This window comes from Mustela erminea, chromosome 10 (genome assembly GCF_009829155.1).
Source record: "Mustela erminea isolate mMusErm1 chromosome 10, mMusErm1.Pri, whole genome shotgun sequence".
Classification (NCBI taxonomy): domain Eukaryota; kingdom Metazoa; phylum Chordata; class Mammalia; order Carnivora; family Mustelidae; genus Mustela; species Mustela erminea.
Window position 1 is genome coordinate 98,097,931 of NC_045623.1, and position 22,312 is coordinate 98,120,242.

At 58.0% G+C, this 22,312-nt stretch overlaps 1 protein-coding gene across 8 annotated transcripts in view; it reads right to left on the bottom strand.

Annotated features, from left to right (window-relative positions):
- CROCC (ciliary rootlet coiled-coil, rootletin) overlaps positions 1–22,312 on the bottom strand; it is a 48,467-nt gene extending 26,155 nt beyond the window's left edge. The window contains exons 1-13 of one of the 8 annotated variants that reach the window (XM_032301502.1): positions 22,226–22,312; positions 13,676–13,820; positions 12,410–12,564; positions 7,718–7,903; positions 7,535–7,618; positions 7,400–7,461; positions 7,152–7,317; positions 6,264–6,370; positions 3,072–3,308; positions 2,518–2,614; positions 1,530–1,613; positions 914–1,147; positions 15–214 (exon numbers count right to left, since the gene is read on the bottom strand). In XM_032301502.1, the coding sequence (XP_032157393.1) occupies positions 15–214; positions 914–1,147; positions 1,530–1,613; positions 2,518–2,614; positions 3,072–3,308; positions 6,264–6,370; positions 7,152–7,317; positions 7,400–7,461; positions 7,535–7,618; positions 7,718–7,903; positions 12,410–12,544 (1,592 nt within the window). In that variant the 5' untranslated portion in view covers positions 12,545–12,564; positions 13,676–13,820; positions 22,226–22,312. Of the gene's footprint in view, positions 1–14; positions 215–913; positions 1,148–1,529; positions 1,614–2,517; positions 2,615–3,071; positions 3,309–6,263; positions 6,371–7,151; positions 7,318–7,399; positions 7,462–7,534; positions 7,619–7,717; positions 7,904–9,723; positions 12,387–12,409; positions 12,565–13,675; positions 13,821–14,414; positions 14,669–19,934; positions 19,972–22,225 lie in introns of those variants that run through there. The other 7 variants (XM_032301501.1, XM_032301498.1, XM_032301499.1 and 4 more) reach the window with 7 other exon arrangements.

Genomic DNA, 22,312 nt, shown 5'->3' on the forward strand with positions numbered 1-22,312 from the left:
GACCTCTCAGGCACCTGCTCAGAAGGTCCACGGTGCTCCGCAGACGCTGGGCCTCACGCTGGGCATCCTCGTGAGCCTGGGTGGCCCCGCTGGTCTCGTCCCGCAGACGCTGCAGCTGCTCCTCCAGGCCGCGGCGCTCACTCTCGCTGTCACTGAGCTGCTTCCGCAGGGTGCCCAGGAGGTCCTGGCTGGCCTCATAGCGCCCTCGGATGTCCTGTGACATGGGAACCGCTGAGTCCGGGGGAGCCCCCTACTCCGCTCAACCAGTCCACTCTGCAGCCCAGGCCTGGGCCAGGAGAGGGGGGCTAAGGCCCGACACTAGGTTTCCACTCCCGGTTACTGTGCCCCCACTGCCCTTTAGAGCGCTCTTCCATGGCTCGGAGCCTCCATTTCCTTGGCCACTCTGACTTAAGCCCCACACAAACCACCAAGCACACTCTGTCCTCTCCCGGATTCCGACTACCCCGGGGCTCCCAGGCCCCTCCCCTTTGCATCCGGGTTCTGACTCTCCCCCAGACTCCTCGCTGTCCCTAGTTCTCCAGCTCTTCTGATCCTAGATTGATTCCCGCCCCCCTCCCCCACCCGGCCTTTTCCCGGTTCCCGGGTCCTGGCTCTGTCTGTCCAGTAATCTCCATTCTATACCAGCGCTCTAGCTCTGCCCCAGGCTCCGCCGCCCTCTGCCCAAGCACCTCCCACTCTGGGCTCAGATCTGCCTCCTCGCTCTGGGCCACTTCCATGGGTCCTGACTCAGTTGCTTGTTCTCAGGGCTCTGGCTCTACTCCAGGACTCAGGCCCGGGCTCCTCCCCCGGAACTCTGGCTCCACCCCCAGGGCACTGGCTCCGCCCCGAGTGGCCCAAAGCCCAACCCCCGGGACTCTGGTACCGCCCTGGAGGGCGCTGGGGCCCCTCCGACCTGAATCTGCAGCTGGCGCTTGTGCAGGGCCGAGTGGATCAGGGCGAGTGTGGAGGAGTCGGAGCAGGCTGGGGATGGGCCTCGGCGTGGGGATCGGCCGCGGGCCGGCGACGAACGCCGCGGCGGGGAGGGGGTCCTGGGGCCCGAGAGCCCCCGCAGGCTGCCGTCCGATGCATCCGCCGTGCGCTCAGAGCCGCTTAGCTGGACCCCACTCTCCATGTCCGACAGCACCGCCTGAGGTGGGGTAGGGTGACCACTGAGGAGGGGGCCACGGATTAGCTGGCCCAGACGAGGCAGTGGGGTCCCGGGGCCAGGTGTCCGGCTTCCTTGCACACTCCGCAGCACATTCCAAGCTTCCCACAGATCTTCCCGATTCCTGGCTCACAGCCATCGGCACCCCGGTAAGGTCTCCCATGTATCACCCAGCCGTGATCGGGCCGTTCTCACCGATGGGCCTCCCCTCTCAGGCTGGGGCTCCCCTCAGGGTAGAGGCCAGGCTCAGCCAGCAGGGGTGTCCAACAGCAGCAGCCTGGGTCCCCAGGGCCCCCAACCACTCGCAGTTCAGCTCAAGGCCACCAGAGCGGCAGTGCTCACAGGGCTCCCTCCCACCTCACACCTGTGCCAGGTCCCTCAGGGTCTGCTGCAAACCCTCTCCGTCCTCTGTCTCCAGGGCCGCCTGCTCCTGGAGCCGCAGGGATTCCTGGAGTGATGTCGGGGAGACGAAGAAACGGTGGTCAGGCTCTATGCCCAGCCTGAAGCTCCCCTATCCTCTCCCTTCCTGGAGGCCCTGCCCATCAGGAGATCTCTAAGGCCATGACCACAGGCCAGCGCTTGGTAGACCCTGTAGCAGCCCCAGCGCCCCCACTGAACAGTCCAGGCCCAGAGGGGCACTGTGTCGCCATACGGGTCACACAGACTATTGGAGGAGAGCCGGACATAGAACCCAGGCCATGGGACACCTGGGTGGCTTAGCTGGTTAAGCATCTGCCTTTGGCTCAGGTCATGATTCCAGGGTTCTGGGATCAAGCCCCACATCAGGCTCCCTGCTCCAAGGGGAGCCTGCTTCTCCTTCTCCCTCTATCTGTCACACCCCCTGCTTGTGTTGTCTCTCCCTAATACATAAATAAAATCTTTAAAAGAAAAAAAAACAAAAAAGAACCCAGGCCAGGCCCCACACAGAAGGATGACCAACCCAGCAGTACCCTTGAAGGGTGTCCCTCTCAGGGGAAGGCAGCCGAGCTCCGAGAAAAGGAGCCCTGGGCTAGCAGGGCACAGGCATATGTTCAAGCCCCACCTCATTGGCTCTGAGACTAGGCAAGTACTTCCCCTTGGCCTCAGCTCCCTCATCTGTGTAATGGGAATCAAGCTACAGGGCTGCTGAGAGGATGAAACAGGATGGAGGTGGCGAACACACTCACCACCAAGCCTGGCTCGCACTAGGGGCTCGCACTAAGCCTGGCACGCACTAGGAGCTCAGTGAATAAGGGATGAAACTGAGCCTACACAGGATGCTAAGAGTGGTCCAAGCAAGCATGACCCTCATCCAGGGATCTGGTCTATCTCTCGATCTCATCCTCCACATCTCAGGGGCAGCCACATCTCACCAGGGCCTCAAGCTTCTCGCTCAGGGCCTTGTTGACCCGATCCTTCTCCAGATTCTGGTTCTGAAGGCGCTCCACCGTCAGGGCCAGCTCGGTCACTCTGGAGGAAGGGCAGTAACCGAGGTGAAGGGAAGACGCACCCCACCTTCTCCTCAAACCCACCAGCTCTGTGTCCTTCATGCCTTCCCAAACCTCACGGAGAGACCCTAGCATCCTCGTCCCTGGCTGTGTGACCTTGAGCGAGTCCCTCCCCTCTGCGGCTCAGGCTGATCCTCTATAAAGGAGAAGGAGGTTGCCATTTGCTTTACCACTGGGACTCGCCCAGGTCTCTGGAGCGAGGAGCCGAAGTTCTAGCATCAGCAGTTAAACTGCTCATTAATGTGCCCTGGGCAAGAACCCCCCAAAACTCAGTCTCTCCCTCTGTCACAAAGGGTGTGACTGGGGCAGACTAGGGAGAAAGGCCTGTGGCCAGTGAACAGGCACTCGCTCCTCCCTGCATCCCCAGAAGCCCCCTGCTCGGGGCAGCCCACCTCCTGTGCTGCCCATCAGGCACCCACCTGGCACTGAGATTGGCCTTGTCCAGGTTGCTCTGCACCTGCAGCTGGGCCAGCTCCTTCTCCTGGAGCACCTTGTCCCGCAGCTGCTCGTCCAGCTGTAGCTGCAGCAGCGCCTGCTTCTCCAGGGCCGCCTCGGCCCGGCTCTCAGCCAGCTGCAGGCGGGTGCTCAGCCCCAGGTCCGCCTCCTGGATGGCTCTTGAGGTCCGGGCCAGCTCCCCTCCCAAATGCAGCAGGTCTCTGGTGGAGAGAACACGGGATAGGCATGGGATGCGGGCAAGCTCCCAAGGATAAATTAAAACTATCCCAGGATGCTACAGTGGGATGTCACTAACAGGTTGGCAAAAAAAGAAAAAAGAAAAGTCACATAACACACAATATAGGTGAGACTGTGGAGAAACAGGCCCTGCGGCAGGAGGGTAAGTGGGTGTAACCATAACACAGGGCAATTAGGAAGAGTTCTGACAATTATAGGTGGATAGGCTATTTGACCCACCAACTATACCCATAAGAGCTGATCCTACAGATATGGCCCCAACGCAAGGAAGGGGACCTGTGCACAAGGTGATCCCCTGTAGCACTGCTCATGGAAGAAATACTGGGGAGAGTCTAAATGTGCATCAAGAGGGCTACCACTTTTTTAAAATTTTTATTTATTTATTTGAGACACACAGAGAGAGAATACAAAAAAGGGGGGGGGGCAAAGGGAGAGGGAGAAACCATACTCCCCGCTGAGCAGGGAGCCGGAAGTGGGGCTCCATCCCAGGACCCTAGGATCGTGACCTGAGTTGAAGGCAGATGCTTAACCAACTTAAGCCACCCAGGTGCCCCAAAAGAGGGCTACTATTAAATAAATTACCCTCGGCGAATACTCTGTAGCCAAGAAAAATGGGGAAGCTGTTCAAAGTTTGATACGGAGCCACCTCCCACTTATAGCTATTAGGTGAAGACAGCATCTTCAAGAACACAAAGATGAAATTCCACCAAGAGTATGGAGCAAAGGGGGAGGGGAGGGAGAGAGAGAGAGAGAGAGAGTGTGTGTGTGTGTGTGTGTGTGATCTGCTGTATTTGCTTGAATAAAATAAGCCTGGAAAGTCATGAAGGAAATTGGTCATACCATTTGTCTCCAGGGAGGGAGGGAAGCATCTGGACCAGAGAAATGGGGACGGGGAGACTTTTCACTGTACACCACCCTTTTGAAGTTTGAACCGTGTGAATATGTGAGTTGTTCAAAAGTAAAACGTTCAATTTTTATTTTTTAAAAGATTTATTCATTTATTGAGGTGGGGGGAGCAGAGAGAGTCCCAAGCCAACTCCACACCAAGCATGGGGCCCAACATGGGGCCCCAGCTCACAACCCTGAGATCATGACCTAAGCCAAACCCAAGAGCTGGATGCTTAACTGAGCCACTCAGAGGCTCCATACCTCAATGAAGCTTTAAAAAATTTAATCTTAAATTGAAACTAAGTAAAGCGGTACCTGAAACCCAGACCTGAATCTGATCAAGAATTAAATCCAGGGGCGCCTGGGTGGCTCAGTGGGTTAAAGCCTCTGCCTTCAGCTCAGGTCATGACCCCAGGGTCCTGGGATCAAGCCCCACATCGGCCTCTCTGCTCAGCAGGGAGACTGCTTCCTCCTCTCTCTGCCTGTCTCTCTGCCTATCTGTGATCTCTGTCTGTCAAATAAATAAATAAAATCTTTTAAAAAAAAAAAAAAAGAATTAAATCCAGGGTTGCCTGGATGGCTCAGTTTGTTAAGCATCTTAGTCTTCGGCTCAGGTCATGATCCTGGGGTTCTGAGATCAGGCCCTGCCTTGGGCTCCCTGCTCAGCGGTGAGCCTGCTTCTCCTCTCCCTCCGCCCCTCCTCCCGGCTCATGCTCTCTCTCACTATCTCTCTCTCTCTCAAATAAATAAGTAAAATCTTAAAAAAGAAAATTAAATTTCACATCCAACTGACAGGAAATATAGGGGACACCACCTCAGAATCCAGACTGTGGGAAACTCTTAGGACAACTGTCCTAGTTTCCTTTCCTTTATTTATTTATTTATTTATTTAAGAGGCCGGGGTGGGGGGTGGGGGGTGGTGAGGGGGGAGTGCAAGAGCAGCAGGAAGGAGAAGCGGACTCCCCGCTGAGCAGGCAGCCTGACGTGGGGCTGGATCCCAGGACAGGGGGATCATGACCTGAGCCAAAGGCAGACACCTAACTGACTGAGCCAGCCAGGCGCCCCCCAACTATCCCAGTTTCCTACACGAATAAATGAAAAGACTTAAAACACAAGTCAGCCAGTCACAGTTGGTGAGCATCTATGGGTTCTAATAAGATCATTAATTAAACAAAATTTTAATGCAGAAAGGGAAAGGAAGGGGTTGGCCTGCCTCAGCTCTCCCACAGTCTCACCTGCTCAAAGATTAAGCAGGACACACTCCCCTGCTGATGTGGCCCTTTGAGGCTCTCCCAGCCTGACCTCCCTTCCCCTGCTTTTTGCTTCAGCCCCATCGACTGCCATGGCCTCCTACCTCCAAGCCTCCGCTCCCACTCTTCTCTCTGCCTGGAGTGCCCCTGGCTCTGCTGGTTAAAATCCTACCTAGCCCTTGAGGTCAGTGCAAATTCCACCTCCTCTATGAACTGTTTCTTTGACCTCCCCAGCCCTCCCAACCTCCTTAGAATCTGGGATATTCTCTGTTCTATTTCCATGTCACTCACCACTCACTTCCTCAGTCTAGAATTTTGGGGGTCCGTATCTTTGCATCACTAGAGCCTGTGAAGTCCTGTAGCAGAAGCTGAACAGTCCAGCGGATTAAAAGCAGGAGCTATAAATCCTGACTCAGCCACTTACTTACTGCTGTGTGACCTTGGGAAGGTCACTCTACCCCTCTGAGCCTCGGTGCCCTCATCTGTAAAATGGGGATTATAGTTCCCACCTCCCAGGGACGCTGTAGATCTCGGAAGAAACAAAATGGCCAAAGAGACTAGCTCACTGTAAACACCCAGCAAATGCTGACTGCCAGGAGTGGTAGGCGTTCACATTACTAGTTGTCTCTGCATTTCCACAGAGCCTGGCACACAGTAGGTGTGTCTGGCTGGACTGAAGTTCAACTGAGCTGAGTTGAATCCAACTCAAAAAGTGGGGCTGTCTCCCAGCTGCCGCAGCGTCTCCCCAGGCCGCCCCTCCGCCACCCGGGCCTCACTCACCTCTCGGTGGACATCTTCACCTCGCTGACCAGCCGTCGGACCCCCACAACCTGCCTCCAGAGGAGGAGCAGACGGCTGTGCTCATTGCTGAAGTAGGTGTTGAAGGACTGGAGGGAAGGCGCGCTGCGTGAGGGCCGGCCCGCCCCCTCCGCGGACAGCCCCGCCCCCTCCGCGGCCCCGCCCCCGGCCCACCCCCGCCGCGGCCCCGCCTCCTCCCACAACTCAGATCCGTGGTCCCGGGACCGGGGCGTGAGTCCCCCCCCCCTCCCCCAGCCAGCGTCCCAGGCCAGCATACAGGGGAAGTGGAGGCTGAACCGCTCGGGATCCCACGCCTCCCTCCCGCACAGGGAATCGGGTTGCAACGCCTCCACGGGCTGCAGCTGCAGGAGGCAGCGCAAAGGTCGTAAAGTGCTGGAGAGGGCGTCTGGGCGTCTCGGTGGGTTAAAGCCTCTGCCTTCAGCTCAGGTCATGATCTCAGGATCGCGGGATCGAGCCCCATACCGGGCTCCCAGAGAGCCCCCTTCCCCCTCTTTCTGCCTGCCTTTCTGCCTACTTGTGACCTGTCTCTCTGTCAAATAATAAAATCTTAAAGAAAAAAAAAGAGAGAGAGATCCTGCTACCAGCGGCATCCCTGCCTCACTGTGGGCAGGTTACGTAACCTCTCTTTAAAATGAGCGTGACAGCACCCACCACACACAGTTATTATGAGGAACAGAGGAGAAAATGCGCGCCGGGCACGTGGTATGGGCTGAGCAAGGCCAGCTCTTATGATAGCAACTATTTACTTCTGCTAAAGGGCTCACCCACCAGCAGGAACCTCTCTCCTGACCCCTCAGGTCAGGCTGGGCCCCTGAGGCCCCACTGGCCTCGCAGCACCCCCATGCCCACCTCTTCCTCACGCCTCCACGCCGCCTCCCGCTGCTCCAGCTCCTTCCGACAGCGTGTCCAGTCGGCGGTCACCTTGCGTATGTCCTCGCTCAGAGCCTGGTTGGCTGAGTTCGCCTGGTCCAGCTGCTCTCGGAGCATGGAGTTCACCTGGGCCAGGCTGGCACTCCTGGGGGGTGCAAAAGGGACTGGTGGGCCCATGGCAGGAGAGACTGCCCTGCCAGCCCTGCGCCCTCGCAGCTGCACCCCACCTCTGCTGCTCCTCCTCCAGGCGGACAAGGGCGCTCTCCAGGTCATGGCTGTGCTCCGTGTCCTGGGCGGGATAAGTGGGCATGAGCCTGGGCCAGCAGAGGGAAGGGGCTGCCTTGCCCCCTGCCGGCACCCACCCTCAGCCGCTGCTGCTCCAGCTCTGTGGATCTCTCCACCAGCTGCTGCTCCAGCTCCGAGCACTTCTTCCTGTACTGGAGGGTCTGTGGACAGGTGCGGAGTGGAAGGTTAGCCCCAGGGGATAGGGGCAGAGCAAAGTAAGGTGGGGGAGGGGGGCAGGAGCAGGAGTGGGTGGCCCTGACCTTGGCCTGCAGCCGCTGCACAAGCTGGGCCTGCCGCTGCTGGCCCTCCTGGTAGGCCTGCAGCTTGCGCCGGTAGGAGGCCTGCTCCTCCTGCAGCTGCCTCCGCAGCTCCACGCTCTGCCGCACCAGCCCCCTGGGCTCGGGCGCTTCCAGCTCCCCAGACTCCAGCTGCACAGCCTGCTCCAGCTGCAGGGAAGGTCCCTGGGTGAGAGGCCCGGGCCTCCAGGGAAGGCAGGCACGGAACTCTGCAGAGGATGCCAGGTTGGGCCAAACCCACAGGCCCTGCAGGCATACGTGGGCAAGCCCAGGGTGGAGCGCTCGCATGCACAGGGTAATGCAGCTGTGCAGGCACACAGGCTGGGCACGCATGGACGCACAGATCAGGCACGGTGGACACATGCAAGCGGGCCCATGAACACGCGCATGCAAAACACAAAGTTGCCGGGGGTTGGCAGGGAGGGAAACCTGACAGGCCCTCTGTGCTCTTGCCTGGGGGCACCATGAGCCTCTGGGCTGAACACCTAACCCAGCTGTGGGGGGTTATTAGCAACAGGCCCCTGTCCCCCAACCCCCACCCAAGGTGAGCTCAGGAAAACCCAGATTTTTGTTCTCTACCATATCTTAGACCCAGGAGAGTGGCAGTGGCGTGCTTGTTGAATCATGAATTCATCGCATGAGCACATCTGAATACTTTCAAACAGAGGCAAAAATATATGCATGCATATCTAAGCTTAGAGACACGCACACACAGAAGGCACAGTGGCAGTCTCAAACATCCTGAGGTGACACGGGTGGGCTCCCCGCCACGCCCCCACTCCCCACATATACAGCACTCTGTAAGAGGGCGGGTGTCTATGGAAAGCTGCTGTCAGCGCCCTGCTCCGCCCCCGGGCAGCTGGCAGCCCCTTCATTAGCAGACCCTGTGATGCCTGGGTGCGTGTGCGCTGTTGTCATCGTTCCTCTGGCAGAGCCTCCTAACCCCTTAGGCACCCGCTGGTCCCAGGGGGCCCTTCAGCCTCCTCCAGCTGTTGGGGAAGGGAGGGGGGAGTGGGCAGCTGAGGATGAGTGGGACGGACAGAAGAGTGGCGACACCCAGGGAGAACCAAGAGGAAGACAGCCCAGCCTGGCTGATTCTGACCCAGGCCCGCACTCACCGTCTACCTCCCCAGCGCCTGGCACGCCACTCACATGCCTTCCCACACCAAGTCCCAGGGGCGCCAACAGCAAGGGCAACTGCTGTCACGCGGGCTAATGAACGGGACCAGGCCAGGCCAGGCCACGCCAGCCCTCTGGGCCTACATCTATCCAGTACGCCCGGGAGCCCCTCGAGGAGCCACCGACCATGCTAACAACCTGCTCTGTGCCCACCCCACCCTGTGTGCTGGGGTCAGTGCCGGAGCAGGGCGACCATGGCCACTGGGGTGCCACCCATAAGGACGGGCGGGTGGGGAGTGCTTGAGGGCTGCTGCCTGGAAGGTGGGCTGCAGGCCTGTGACCAGGGTAGCAGGCACAGTGTCTCCCTCGGAGCGTGGTGGCACTGAGATCCCATGTGTGTTGCCCATCGGGGGGCGCAGCTCGCTGGCTGTGCTTTGTCATTTGTCTCCACAGGGGACCTTGTGTGTCTTTGTAGCTAGGCCTTCACAGGGACCCCAGTGAGCGCCCATGTGTTCACATGTTGTTGTTGTTTCTTCAAAGATTTTATTTATTTATTTGAGAGAGCAAGACAGAGATAGTGAGAGAGAAAGAGAGAATGAGAGGAAAGGAGGAAGCAGGCTGCCCGCTGAGCAGGAAGCCCGATGTGGGGCTTGATCCCAGGACTCTGGGATCGTGACCCGAGCCGAAGGCAGACGCTTAACCAACTGAGCAGCCCAGGCGCCCCTGTTCATGTGTTTTTATGTCTGGAGGCATATCTGTAAGTGGGTGGGGCTGGGGAGCGTGTCTGGGCTCCACGTGTGTTGGCAGCATGTGTATCAGCAGCTCTGCACAAGAGCAGGTATGCAGCGTACCTCTGTCTGGCTCTGTGTGTCCACGAGACGGGAGGCCATGCATTGTGCTGTCTGCGGGACAGGGCAGTTCGGTGGTGTGGCTGTGCGTCTGGGTGGTCCACGAATCAGTGTGTATCACGATGGGGGACTTGTGTTTCCAGGTGACATCTCTGTGTGTCCAGGTGGGGTCTGATCGGGGCCCCTGCTCTGTGTGTTTGCACATCTGTGTGAAGCGGGCACTATTTGCTGTGATTTTGGGGGGGTTCAGGCAGTCGCAGGGTGTTCCACCGGCTCTCACCACAGCTCACAGCCAGGCCCTGGCCACCTCCGGCCACACCTCGCCCCTTCGCACAAACTTAACCCCTCACAAAACAGCCTTTCAGTTTAACTTGTAATTCAAAAGCGAAAGAGGGGGGTCACCAAGCTAAGGATGAAAGAAGTTTACTGTCTCCCTTAGCAACCGCTGCCTACTACCCCCGCCATTCATTCACTGGGTCCAGGTTGCCATGGACACTGGGGGAGCCCAGGGGGCGTGGCCACGCCTTCCTTCCCATTCCCAGCTGCCTTGCCCAACAGCTGCTCCTCAGGGACAGGAAGATGGAGGGGGCCTCCACAGGGACCATGAAGTTCTCCTTCTGACCTGAGAGGAGGCCACGGGGAGCCCCTGCCTCAGTTTCCCTACATGCAGTCAACAGGACACAGATCCTGACCTTGCCTCCACTACCTTTTCCCAGGGATGGCATAGGATTGAAAGGGCCAGAACAAAAAAAAAAAAAAAGAAAGAAAGAAAGGGCCAGAACAACCTCACTGACGGGCCTCCAAACAGCCCACATGTAACAGTTATGGCCACAAGGTCTGGCCCTGCCACCTGCACCACGGGAACAAGGGCAGAAGGGACAGAATGTCACAGGACTGCAGAGCCCTGGACCAAGGCCCTTAACCCAGCTCCACCACTGACCCTATCAAGCCCCAACTTTGGGCCTGCTTCTGCATCTGTCATGGGAGATCTCCAGGCTCTGATGTCCTCTGGGAGCCCACGCCCCAGGACAGGCCTGGTGGGCACTCTCACCCAAACCCTGCCTGCAGGTGGGGCGCCTCACTCACACCACCTCACACCCAGAAAAGCGAGACGCCCGGCTCCCTCAGGGTGCTGTTCAGGGGACTGCCCAGCCACACGAGGGAATCTTCTGGACCAAGGCAGCCTCAGCTGCAGCAGCTGTGTCTCAGCAGAAGAGAAACCTGCCACCTCCCATCTCTCCTTTTCTTCCCCTGCCAATGAGGGGGTGCCGCGCCCGCTTCATTGTCGGTCAGAAGCTGGCATTTAAGAGATAGTCCCCCGGGGGCCTGGCACTGAGCCAGTGGCCAAAAGATGAGAGAGGACTAAACTGGAGGAGGGCTGGCTCGAGGCCCCGTCACCCACAGCAACAGGGCACTTGGGCCAGCCCCCACCTCTGCACCCCCTGAAAACCTGGGAACACTAGCTCCGCACTGTCGCCTGTGCTAGGGGCCACTCCGGGCCCCCCGCCCTGCTCCTCCGCAAGTCTCAACAAGTTGGGGGCCTGTCCAGGCAAGCCAACGCCAGGACATTTGCACCCCCCACAACCACACACATAAACGTGTGCCCCTGTTCCCAGTGCGATTAGGCAAGCCCCCATGGGACAGGCCCAGCCTGGGGAGCCTCGGCTAACCTGGCTCTGCCTAGCGCACAGGGGGCTCTGTCGGAGGACCTTCCAGCTTTCCAACTGCCCCCCCGGAACTCCCAGCACAGTTGTCTCTTCCTACACTCAGAAAACAAAACGGCAAAGCACAGCCCCGAGCTGGGGGTCAACAGCCCAAGCCTTCACAGGCTGTGTGACCCCAAGCCCGGCGCTGTCCGTCTCGGAGCCTGCTCTCTTGGTGCAGCGATTGTGAAGCACCCAGCAAGCGCCAGGCCCAGAGGGAGTCAGTAAACCGTAGTTACTGGGATGACTGGTACCAGCCGCACGTCTCCCACCTAGACAAGCCCTCCCTCCGGCAACACTCTCACCAACTCCCAGCCACCAGCTCCTACTCCCTGGTGTCCCCTCTCCCTAGCCTGGGGGCCCAGAGAAAACAAGGCACCCAAAACAGTCCTGGCCTGGGCCCTGGGGACAGGTGCCTGGGGAATGGGAGTCCTGTCTGCACTTGGAGGCTGGCCTGGCTTCTCCTTCCTTCCTTGGCGAGGTCTCACCCCCACTGGGAGCGGCTGCAGGTCCGCGGCCACCCCAGAGGGCCGGCGGAACGCTGCCCGTGCCTACTCCAGCCTGCCTGCCTCAGTGTCCGGCCGCCGCTGGCTGGACCCCAAGACCCGTGTACATGGGAGCACAGAGGGATGTCCAGATACTGGAGGGGTAGCAGGGTCCTCTAGGGGTCTTACTCTCTGTGCCCCCACCTCAAGCAGGTGTGGGACAGGCAGGCATGAAACTCCCTGGCTATAGGCACTGGACTCCATCAACTGGTCGACTCCTCACAAGCCCACATCACCTAGCATCCCCAAGACAGAAAACAGACCACGAGGGCACAGGGACTTGCTCAAGGCCACTCACGCTGGCAGAGCCACAATCGGCACCCAGGCCAGCCTGACTCCGGGCCCACCTTCGGCCCAGTGCCCCGGCCCGGCCCGGCTGTCTCCTGGCCCTCGCATCGGAGGAGCACCGGGCCCAGCTCCCGGGCCGCAGGCAGCACCCACCCTCTCGCTGACCGCGTTGTACTTGATGGCCAGCTCATCGCGCTCCGCACGGCTCTGGGCGAGCAGGTCCTCCACGCGGGACAGCTCCTGTTGCAGCAGCTGGTTTTCTTCCTGCAGTGAGCGCACGGATGCCATCTCCGGGGCGGGCAGCGGGGCTGGAGAGGGACAGCAGGCATGAGGTTGGCTTCCCCTGGGGTGCAGCGGGACATCCTCCCCCTACATCCATCCCTGGAGCGAGCCTCAGAGCCGACACGACCGCAGCGCAAGGGTGGCCCCAGCAGGCCCGGAATGTGCGGAGAGAGGCTTGGTCTAGGAGACAGGGACTAGCTCCTTCTTTCTCCAACTGTTACTCTTCTCTGGGCCTCAGTTTTGCTGCTCTGCAAATGAGTGGAATGGTAACCAGACCCGACCAGGAGAGCCAGGAGGCCTCGCTTAAGGGAAGGGCTTCATGTAGCTTCTGAAGCCAGGGCTTAAGATAGTATGGGTCGTGCTGGGAGGAGGAGGAAGAGGAAAAAGGAGGAGGAAAAGGGAGGAAGAGCCAAAGGGAGAAGTGGATGTGCCCCCCCGCCCCCCCATCCTGTGGGCTCCCCTTCCATCCCAGGAGAACTGGACACACGCCAACACACCACAAGCCTCTAGGCTCTTCCAGACTGAGGTAAGGGCTCTCTGAGTCTCTCCCTGCCTGGGGCTCCTAGGCACCCCAACATCTCTGTTCCTCCCAAGGAGGTTGAGCTTGGACAAGGACTGCAGCCAGAACACCAGCAACAACACCACCAAGAAAAGGAGAGCTGCAAACACAGCTCGGAGGGCGCCCTTCCCAGACTCTCAAACCGCTTAGGAGGCTGAGGATGCCACCCACCGGGAGGAACAAGGGCCCATCAGCCTCTCAGCCTGGGCAGGGAATGGTCAGTACCACCCTTCGGACTTCTGCAAAGCCCTGAGCTGAGCTGAGCTGCCCTCCCCTGTAGTCTCAGGGTCAGGCAGCTCACACCATCCCTGGGAGAGAATGTGGTGTTTGGGTCTAAATCTTTGCTATGGGCTACCAGATGGGGTGTTGGTCTGCACTGCCTAGGAGCACCACATGGGGAACAATTTTGGGCAAATATACCTCTGAGCCTCTATTTCCTCGTCTGTGAAATGGGTCCCTCCATCACAGGGTTGTGTCTGCCTCGCGGTGAGTCACCATTGCCACTGACCACGGGAAGGGGGCTATGAGGAGGGGGGAGAGGCAGGCAGTGTCTGTGGAAGTTCAAAGAAGAGTGGCACCTTGGCTCTCAGGCTGGGAGAGGTGGCGGGTGACAATCTCTCTGATGCGGGCAGGCAGGCCGGCGGTCCTGGGAGAGTCCTGGGCTGGGTCCTGCACGCCCAGGCCCTCCTCCTGGCCTGCTCTCAGGACGCCGCTCTCCAGGGTCTGGTGGGAAGGGCAGGGGGAGAGAAGCTCTGAAGGGGATTTGGGACGCTGGGCTCCCTGGTCTGGTGGGAGAGGAACAAAGTCCCGCAGCCCAAGATGTGGGTGCCCAGGAAACCCTCAGGAAACCCCCCAGATGGAGGAAAGCCAGGGAGTCAGAATGGCCAACAGCCCCCATGGGAAGACTGTGTGCCCCCTGCCCAGGGAAGGAGCCTCCACGGAGGCCTAGAGAAGTGAACCAAACGCATGGCCCACTCATAAAACCCATTGGGTCAGCAGTGTCGGGGGCGGCCGTCCAGTTCCAACCCCACATGGATGAAGATCCCACTGTGCTAGCATAAGTCACCTCAACCCTTCAGTCTGGGAGCAGGGATGCCCTTTTCCCCATGGGACCTTGGAATAGGGGAGCCATAGCCGCTGAGCCCTGAGCAGCTGCTCTACCTCCAGCCCGGCTGGGCGCGGCAAGCTGGGGCCCCTGTGCACCCCAAACCCACCTATCCCACCCCAGGACCCCAAGAGGCATCTACCGCTCCCCCACTCCTGCTAGACCCAGGCTCCCCTGCCTTAGACGGGGTGGGCCCAGGCCTCAGGACCCACCTGGATAACCGTCTCCAGTGCCAGCTGGGCCTCCAAAGGTTCCTCCAGCCCCAAACTCATGGGGGGCAAGCTGTGGGCACCCCCCTCCAGGCCCTTCTCCAGGGCCCCAGAGACCAGCTCAGCTTGCCCATCCCACAGCCAGACCGTTGTGCTGAGCACAGGGCAGATTAGGCTTAAATCCCGCGGTGCCCCCATGTGACCACTGAGGTGGGAGGGGCTGAGAGAGGGGGAGGGGCCGGGAACGGAGAGGAGGGGAGGGAAGAGGAGGAGGAGCTGGCAAGGAGAGGGGGAGGGGAGCAAAGAGGGGAGGAGGTGGGCGAGAAAAGGAAGGAGAGAAGCGGGAGGAGGGCCCTGGAGCCAAGGATCTATCCCTCCCATACACACACACACACACACACACACACACACACACACGCACACACACACACACACACGCACACACACTGTCCACCCTCCCCAGCTGCTGGGTCCTAGAGCCCTCCAAGCCCAGGCAGTGGGGTCAGCATCAGGAGGCAGGAAAGGCCAGTCTTAGACCTTCTTTGCTGACCCAGACAGGGGTCACATGGTTGGCTAAACCCTTATTCCCAGGGCGCTGGGATGACGTTTTCTCACAAGAGGTTCCGGGTAAGGATCGCAGGCTCTGGAATCGCCCACACCCAGCGATCTGAATCCCCCCATCCCCTCACCGCCTCTCCCCGCGCACACGCACACAGGCTGTGTACTTTTGAGAAAGCAACTTTGCCTCTCTGAGCCTCACCGTTCCCTAGTAAGATGCGGAGAATGATTGGCACCCATCTCATGGAGTTGTCTGGGAGATTCAACCAAAAACCATGTGGGCACAAAGAGCGTGTGACTCAGTGCCGGGTTCATAGCAAGCATTCAATAAATAACAAGTGCACTCATTTGCAGTCAAATGCTCTACCCCTGAGCTATACCCCCACAAGTGCACTCATTTGAAAATCCAACATGGCCTGTCCCTCTACCCCAGGGCCGGAGGTCCGGTCACCCGTCCCATAGTTCCTGCCCTGCTGGCAGGGAAGCTGCCTGGACTAAGCGGCATGTCTGTGGTCACCTGGGAGTCCCAGCGCTTCCACTCCTCGGCAGTATGACCTTGGACAAGGTTCTCTCTGAGCCTCAGTTCCTCCATCTCTAAAATGGGACTGAGAGCCTCGGCCACACAGTCACTGAGGATCATGTGGGTTGAAAGGTTAAGGGGGCTCGAACCCCAGTGGGCACAGAGTGAGCAGTGAGCAGATGGCAGCTTCCGTCCTGTTTTCATTAGCATCACTCCTGCTCCCTGCGGCCCCTCTAAGTGCCATGTCCCAGAGGAGGCAGAGTTGCATTACCTCATTAAGTCCCTACCTCAACCCATTTCCAGGTGAGGAAACCAAGGCTTAGAGAGGTTAGAGCCTCACCCATTCAAAGTGACATGCCACAGGGAAGTGGTAAGCCCAGAGCTCATTCCACTTGGGTCAGGCAGCCCCCCCCCACCCCCCGTAAATGCTCCAAGGCGAGGCCAGGCATTTTCCCTTTAAGACTCTATTACTCTCATGGCACCTGAGTGGCTCAGTGGGTTAAAGCCTCTGCCTTTGGCTCAGGTCATGATCTCAGGGTCCTGGGATCGAGCCCCATCTCTCTCTCTCTGCCTGCGTGTGATCTCTGTCAAATAAATAAATAAAATCTTAAAAAAAAAAAGACTCTATTACTCTCTCTAGGTCAGACTGGGGAATGCAGCAGGTGCAATATAAGCGCACATTAGTCAGGCTGCACCTCTCACCTTCAACTAGGAAATCCATTCTGCAAATGGAAAACCAGGAAACAGGGCACCAGGCCAAAAAGGTAAGCGCCATCAAGTTGCTATGGCAAGCAAGGCCAAATCCAGGCAAAAGTGAACTGGGCCAGGGGCAGAGAGCTGTCACTATAAAACTTTAGGACTCCCATTTTCCCACCTCCAGACACCCTCCAGAAGTCCCCTCTATAGGCTGCACACCCATAACCAGAGCAGGGGTGGATCACAAACACCCCCTAGACCAGGACCTCCACCCCCCCACTTGCCCAACTTGGCACAGAGGCACCCCAGATGTGCTTAGTGAACTGGCCATTATTCTGTGCCTTCCCCCAGCCAGTGCCTTAAGGGATCAGGGGAAGGGAGCAGGATGCCAGAACCCTTGGCTCTGTCCAGAGTTCTCTCCCTAGAGTCTGACTGGGTTCTCTAGATGCCAAGAAATCACATCTAAACCCTATGTGTGCAGGCAGGTCTCCCAAATCTGCAGCCAAACCTCAAAGCAAATGATTAACTTCCTCATAGGAAAAATCTGGACATTATAGTTTCAGCATCCAACCCCAGTCTTGGCTATCCTTCCCCACCAGCTGTGCCACCTGGGCCAGTGACTTCACCTCTCTGAGCCTCAGTTTCCTCATCTGTAAAATGGGATGATAATGGTGCCTATTTCTATCATGAGGATTCAATAAGGTAGTCCATGCCTAGCTGTGTGCTTGGACGTGGTGTGGCAGAGACTGCTATGTGTTCACCAAAACATACTTCCAATTCTTCTTAGAAAATGGGACTCCCTTGCAGTCAGATATGGCCACGTGACACGTTCTGGTCAGCAGAATCAAAGTAGAATGTGTGCTACTTCAGATCTGCCCATGAAAACCTTGCAGGAGGGACTGTTTAATCTCCTGCCCTGTCCAGCAGCTGGAAGGAAATAATGCTGAGGTTCTAGGGGATGCCAGAGCCACCAGCTGGAGGGGTCTGGGTCTGTGGGTCGCCATGTAGAAAGTCACCTGCCAAACACTCGCCAGCGCTTTCCATGAATGACAAATAAACTTCTGTTAAGCCTCTGAGACTTCGGGGTCTCACTGTCACATCAGCTGGTATCACCTTAATGATTACATGTTGTTAAATAGTGCGTGAGTGCTGGCTCGATCATTACTACCACTGGTGTTACTGGTTTTTCCCAATATCTATTCTAGAACCTTGTGCCTGGTACACAGTGGCATACCTCAGCCATTGTTTGGCAAATAAATACAGAGGAGACACTCTTTGCACTTGTTCCCTCCCCACCCCGGCTGGGCTCTGGCCCACCCTCCCAGCCAGCTGTTTGCCAGATCCACTGGCAGGAATCAGCCAAAAAGTCCCTCAGAGATTACTCCTGAGTTTCAAACACACCATGTTCTTACCCACTTATGCCTTTACTTTCCTATTGCTGACTAGAAATTATAACAAAAACATTGAGCCAACCATGAGCCCAGCCCTCTGCCCATAACTTTGCATCTGTACATACCTGTTTTAACCTTTTTTTATTTTTTTAAGGTTTTATTTATTTATTTGACAGAGACACAGTGAGAGCAGGAACACAAGCAGGGGGAGAGGGAGAGGGAGAAGCAGGCTTCCCACCGAGCAGGGAGCCCGATGCAGGGCTAGACCCCAGGACCCTGGGATTATGACCCAAGCCTAAGGCAGACACTTAACGATTGAGCCACCCAGGCGCTCCCTGTTTTAACCTTCTTGACAGCTGTGTCATGCCGGTACTGTTCTACCCACTTTACAGATGACAACACTAAGGCTCAGCGAAGTTAAGTAACTTGCTCCAAGTTACCAACATGAAGAGCTGGAGCCACATGTGAGACCCAGGCATGCCTGGTTCCAAAGTTTTGGACAATAACAGCAATGGCTCCCGTTATGTTGTGCTTACTGTGTGCCAAGCACCACCGGGGGTCTCGGGTGTGTGTAATATAAGCTGCCGCCATCTTTTGCTTGCACCACTGAGACGGCTCTTCATAGGTTGCTGGCTTCCACTCTTGTCCCTTAGTTCCAGTATATTCTCAAGCAATGGAGATCACATCCCTCTTCTGCTCAATGCCCCTGCCACACACACACGCACACACACACACACAGCCTCCTATCACACTCAAAATAACAAAATTCAAAGTGCCGCCACAGCATACAAGGCTTGCCGGATCTGGCCTCAGTCCCCCTCTCCCACCTCACCATCCTCTTCCCGCTCCCCCACTGCTCATGCCACCCTAGCCATGCTGGCCTTGATTCTCATCAAAACACACCAGGCATGCTCCCACCTCAGGATCTTTGCACCTGCCACCTTTTCTGCCTGCCATGCTCTTCCCTCCTCTGCATGGCCGATTCCTGCTTGTCAACCAGACCTTGACTCAAAAATACCAGCTAAAGTGGTGCCTGCCTGTAGCCAGGCATGGATGTTGTCTATCTAACATGTATGTTGTCTATCTCCTCCAGGGACAGGGACCAAGTTGGCTTTGTTCAGTGCTGTCTCCACAGCCAATGCTCCATGAACAGCTGTTGAATGAATGAATGTTGAAACAAGTAATAATATAGGAAACTAAATGAAAGAAATTAAAGAAAAAGAAACAATTCTCCTGAGCTTTGCGGGGGGTCACATTGGGCAAGTCCATGGCGATAAACAATGTCACCCACAGGACTGGGATCCCAGAACAACCCCCAGGGAAGACATGATCAGCACCTGCTGCATCCCAGGAACTTAGTGTAAAAACCTGATGGGACCCCCGAGTGGGAAGGGTGCCTAGTGTCCAAGGGCTGGCCCTCATCCTCAGGGCTTGAGAGAAAGCCTGGGGAGAAGAAGAGCTAAGTTAGGCAAAGCCTCAGGATCGATGGGTTCTGACTCCTGAGGTCTTTTCTGAACCCTGCTCCGGACTAAGGAGCCCAGCCTGGCCTTAGCCTCCCTCTGCTCCTAACACAGACGTGTTTATTTATTAAGCACCTGTTGCGAGCCCAGCTAAGGAAAAGAGGAAATCTCCGATGAAAACAGACAGAAGGTACCCTGACAGACCCTGTCCCACAATGTCCCAGTCCCCCAGACAAGTCCCAGTTCCAGGGGGAGCTGGGGAGATTGGCCACCAAGGGAACAGACATCTGGCCAGAACACAGTCCTGTTGCGTTTGCATACAAATCACGACGGAGCCCGTTCAAAACGCCAACCCTAGACCCCGCGCTGAGAAACCCAAGGAGGGCCCAGATCCCCTGCTCAGGCTGTGCCATCTTCGGCAACTCGATTGACCACTCTGGGCCTGCAGGCTACTCTGCACGCCGTCGGGTCGCCGCGAGGGCAAAATCCCTTCCCGCGCGAGGACCGCAGGGACGGTGTCGGGCCCACAGGAAGCCGCAGCGCGGGAGCTCCTGTTGTGGGGCCGGGGGGAAGGGCCTCCGGCGGCGGTCCAGCCGGAGGGACGAGGGGACGCGGCACGGGGGCGCCCGCCGGGGCCTCAGGCCGCCAAGCCTGGCAGGCCCCCGCCGCGCCCGGCCCCCAGCCCGCGAGAGCCGGGACAGGGTCTGGAGCGGAGGGCAGGCAGGATGCCCGCAGAGCCGGGGGCGCGGGGACAGGGCGACCGCACAGGGTTTCCCAAGGGCCCGGGGACAACGGCTCCGGCCCGCCCCCTGGCGCGCTCCCGCCTTCCCGCCCGCGCGCGCCGCCCCTTCAGCCCTGCGGCCTTCGTCCGCCGAAGCGCGCGCCCGCGGTCTCCTACCTTTGCGCGCCGCCGCCGCCGCCGCCGCCAACGCCGCCGCCGCACCGGCCGGGCGGGGCGGGGCGGGGCGGAGCATTGGTGGGGGCGGGGACTGAGGGCAGGGGCGTGCCTGAGGGCGTGTCCAAGGAGGGGCGGGGCCGAAGGCCGTTTTGCAGGAGGGGCGGGTGCCAGTGCCCGCCCGCGTTCCCGCGTAGGCGGGCGAGAAAGGCGCGTCGGGTCCCTGGGCCCCGTGGTGGCGGCAGACCTGACCCAGGCAGTGCTCTCAAACTATGGAGCGCTAGCTGGCGGCGGGGACTGGGTTGAGGGCTTTTCCAGCTCGATCTCATTTGGGGCTCCGGACAATCCAGCAAACAGGGATTATTCGCTCCTGTTGCATAACAGAAAATGCCCCCACACTCAGGGGCAGAATCCCGCTGTGGTCTCGCTTATATTCCCTGGCCCCGCCTTGAAAGTCTAAAACTCAAGCTCTGGCCTCCGCCTGTCGCCAGCCAGACTGAGGGGGCAATCCCCCACCCCCCATCACCCCGCGCCTTCAGAGCCCACAGTAACAGTACTAAGACTTTGATGACTGCACCGGCAGGAGAACGTTTTCCTGATCGCCCTGCAGCCTTGACTGAGGCACCCTGGCCTCAGTTTGTTCATCTGTGAAATGGCAGAACCCATCTGCTACCCACTCTTTGTGTCAAACTCATGTGCCTTGCCCAAATGAGATAAGGACCAGACCACAGAGGAAACCATGCCTTTTCTTTCTTTTTTCTTTGAAATCTCTGCGCCGAAAGTGGGTCATAAACTCACCCTGGAATCAAGAGTCTCCAGCTTCACAGGCCCTACGAGGAAACCATGCGTTGGGAACTAAGCTGTGATCTGTAGATTCTATCTGCCCACTGGGGCTCAATCTCACTCTGCTCTCCAAAGCATTGAATCAAATCACCCATTTTCAAAGGGGGGGGGCAGGTCTGAAAATCTAGGGCTGAGAGAGGGGTGCGGTTGGTTTGAAAAAGCATGTTTAGTTTTATGATTTTTCAAAGGATTTTATTTTTTATATGACAGAGAGCACATGCAGGGGGCGTGGCAGAAGGAGAGGAAGAGGGAGAAGCGAGCTGGAGCTGAGCAGGCAGCCCCATGGTGGGGCTCGATCCCAGGACCCTGGCATCAGGACCTGAGTTGAAGGCAGATGCTTAACCATCTGAACCACCCAGGTGCTCCTAACTTGATGATTTTATATTTGGAAAATAGTCAATAGATGGGCAGGAGGGGGTGAGTAGGAGTTTTCTCTTTGTGAAAGAAGAGCCTGGGTTTTTTATCTGAGAAACGACATTTGAGGCTGCCAACGTGGCATTCTAGCCCTGACGGCCCTGGGACGGCGCAAAGGAGGCTGTGGCCTCGGCCAGGTCTACGAGCTATGAGTCCAGAAAGGTTTGGGTCAATCCCTAGGGTTTGGGGTTGGGGAGGTGGAGCTGTGAGGTTGGGAGAGGAAGAGTACAAAGGAGAGGGCTGGCTGACATCTGCCAGTAAGCACAACTGGCTCCTAGGCACCCCAGCATGGCCCAGGTCTGTGTCACCATGTCTGGAGTCCCCAGACTTGCGGGGTCCCTACCCAGGCCCTGACAGGCTCATGGCCTCCCCAGTCCACTGCTGATCCTCATGTCCTTGCAGAGCCCTCACTCCAGCGTGCTCCTCCCAGTGCCCCCATCCCTGTCCCTCCTTCCAACGGACCTCCTATTGCCTCCGCCAGGTGTCCCTTGATCACCAGCACGCGCACCTTGAACGCAGCCTACACCGGCTGTGTACTACACTGTGCTGGCTGCTTTGGTTTCCATTTTCTCATGCTATCCTCCGTGCCCTCTGGATGCTCTGTGACACAGGATCTAGGCTACGAAGCAGGTTCTAGGATTATTTCTATTTTACAGATGAAGAAACTGAGACTCAGAGAGGTACATACAGTCACTCGCTCAACGATACACAGCAGGGAGTTCAGTAGCTTTCAGCCCCACCTTCTTTCCTCTATACCATGCAACCTGATGCGAGACTTTGGAAGGGACAGCAAGCACAGTGACTCTCTCCTGACCCTCTTATCCCAGAGCCCACAGGACCCTGCTGCAGGGAGTCACATACGTACCTCTGGCCCCCCTCTCTGTGCCGAGTCAGTGGCTCTGCTCAGCTCAGACTGGCCAGTGGTCATCTGAGTTCCCAGACTGCTGCCCACTGGTCATCCAGCCCGAAAACCAGACGGTGCTCAGCCCAGCAACCCCAAGATCAGTCCCCCGAAGGGAGTCGTGCCGGGGGCTCACCTGCTCACTGCAGAGGGTTCTAAATCTGCAGCTCAGGTAACTGGAAAACAAGCCACTGGAATTGCCACCCCAGGGTTGCTAGGGCCA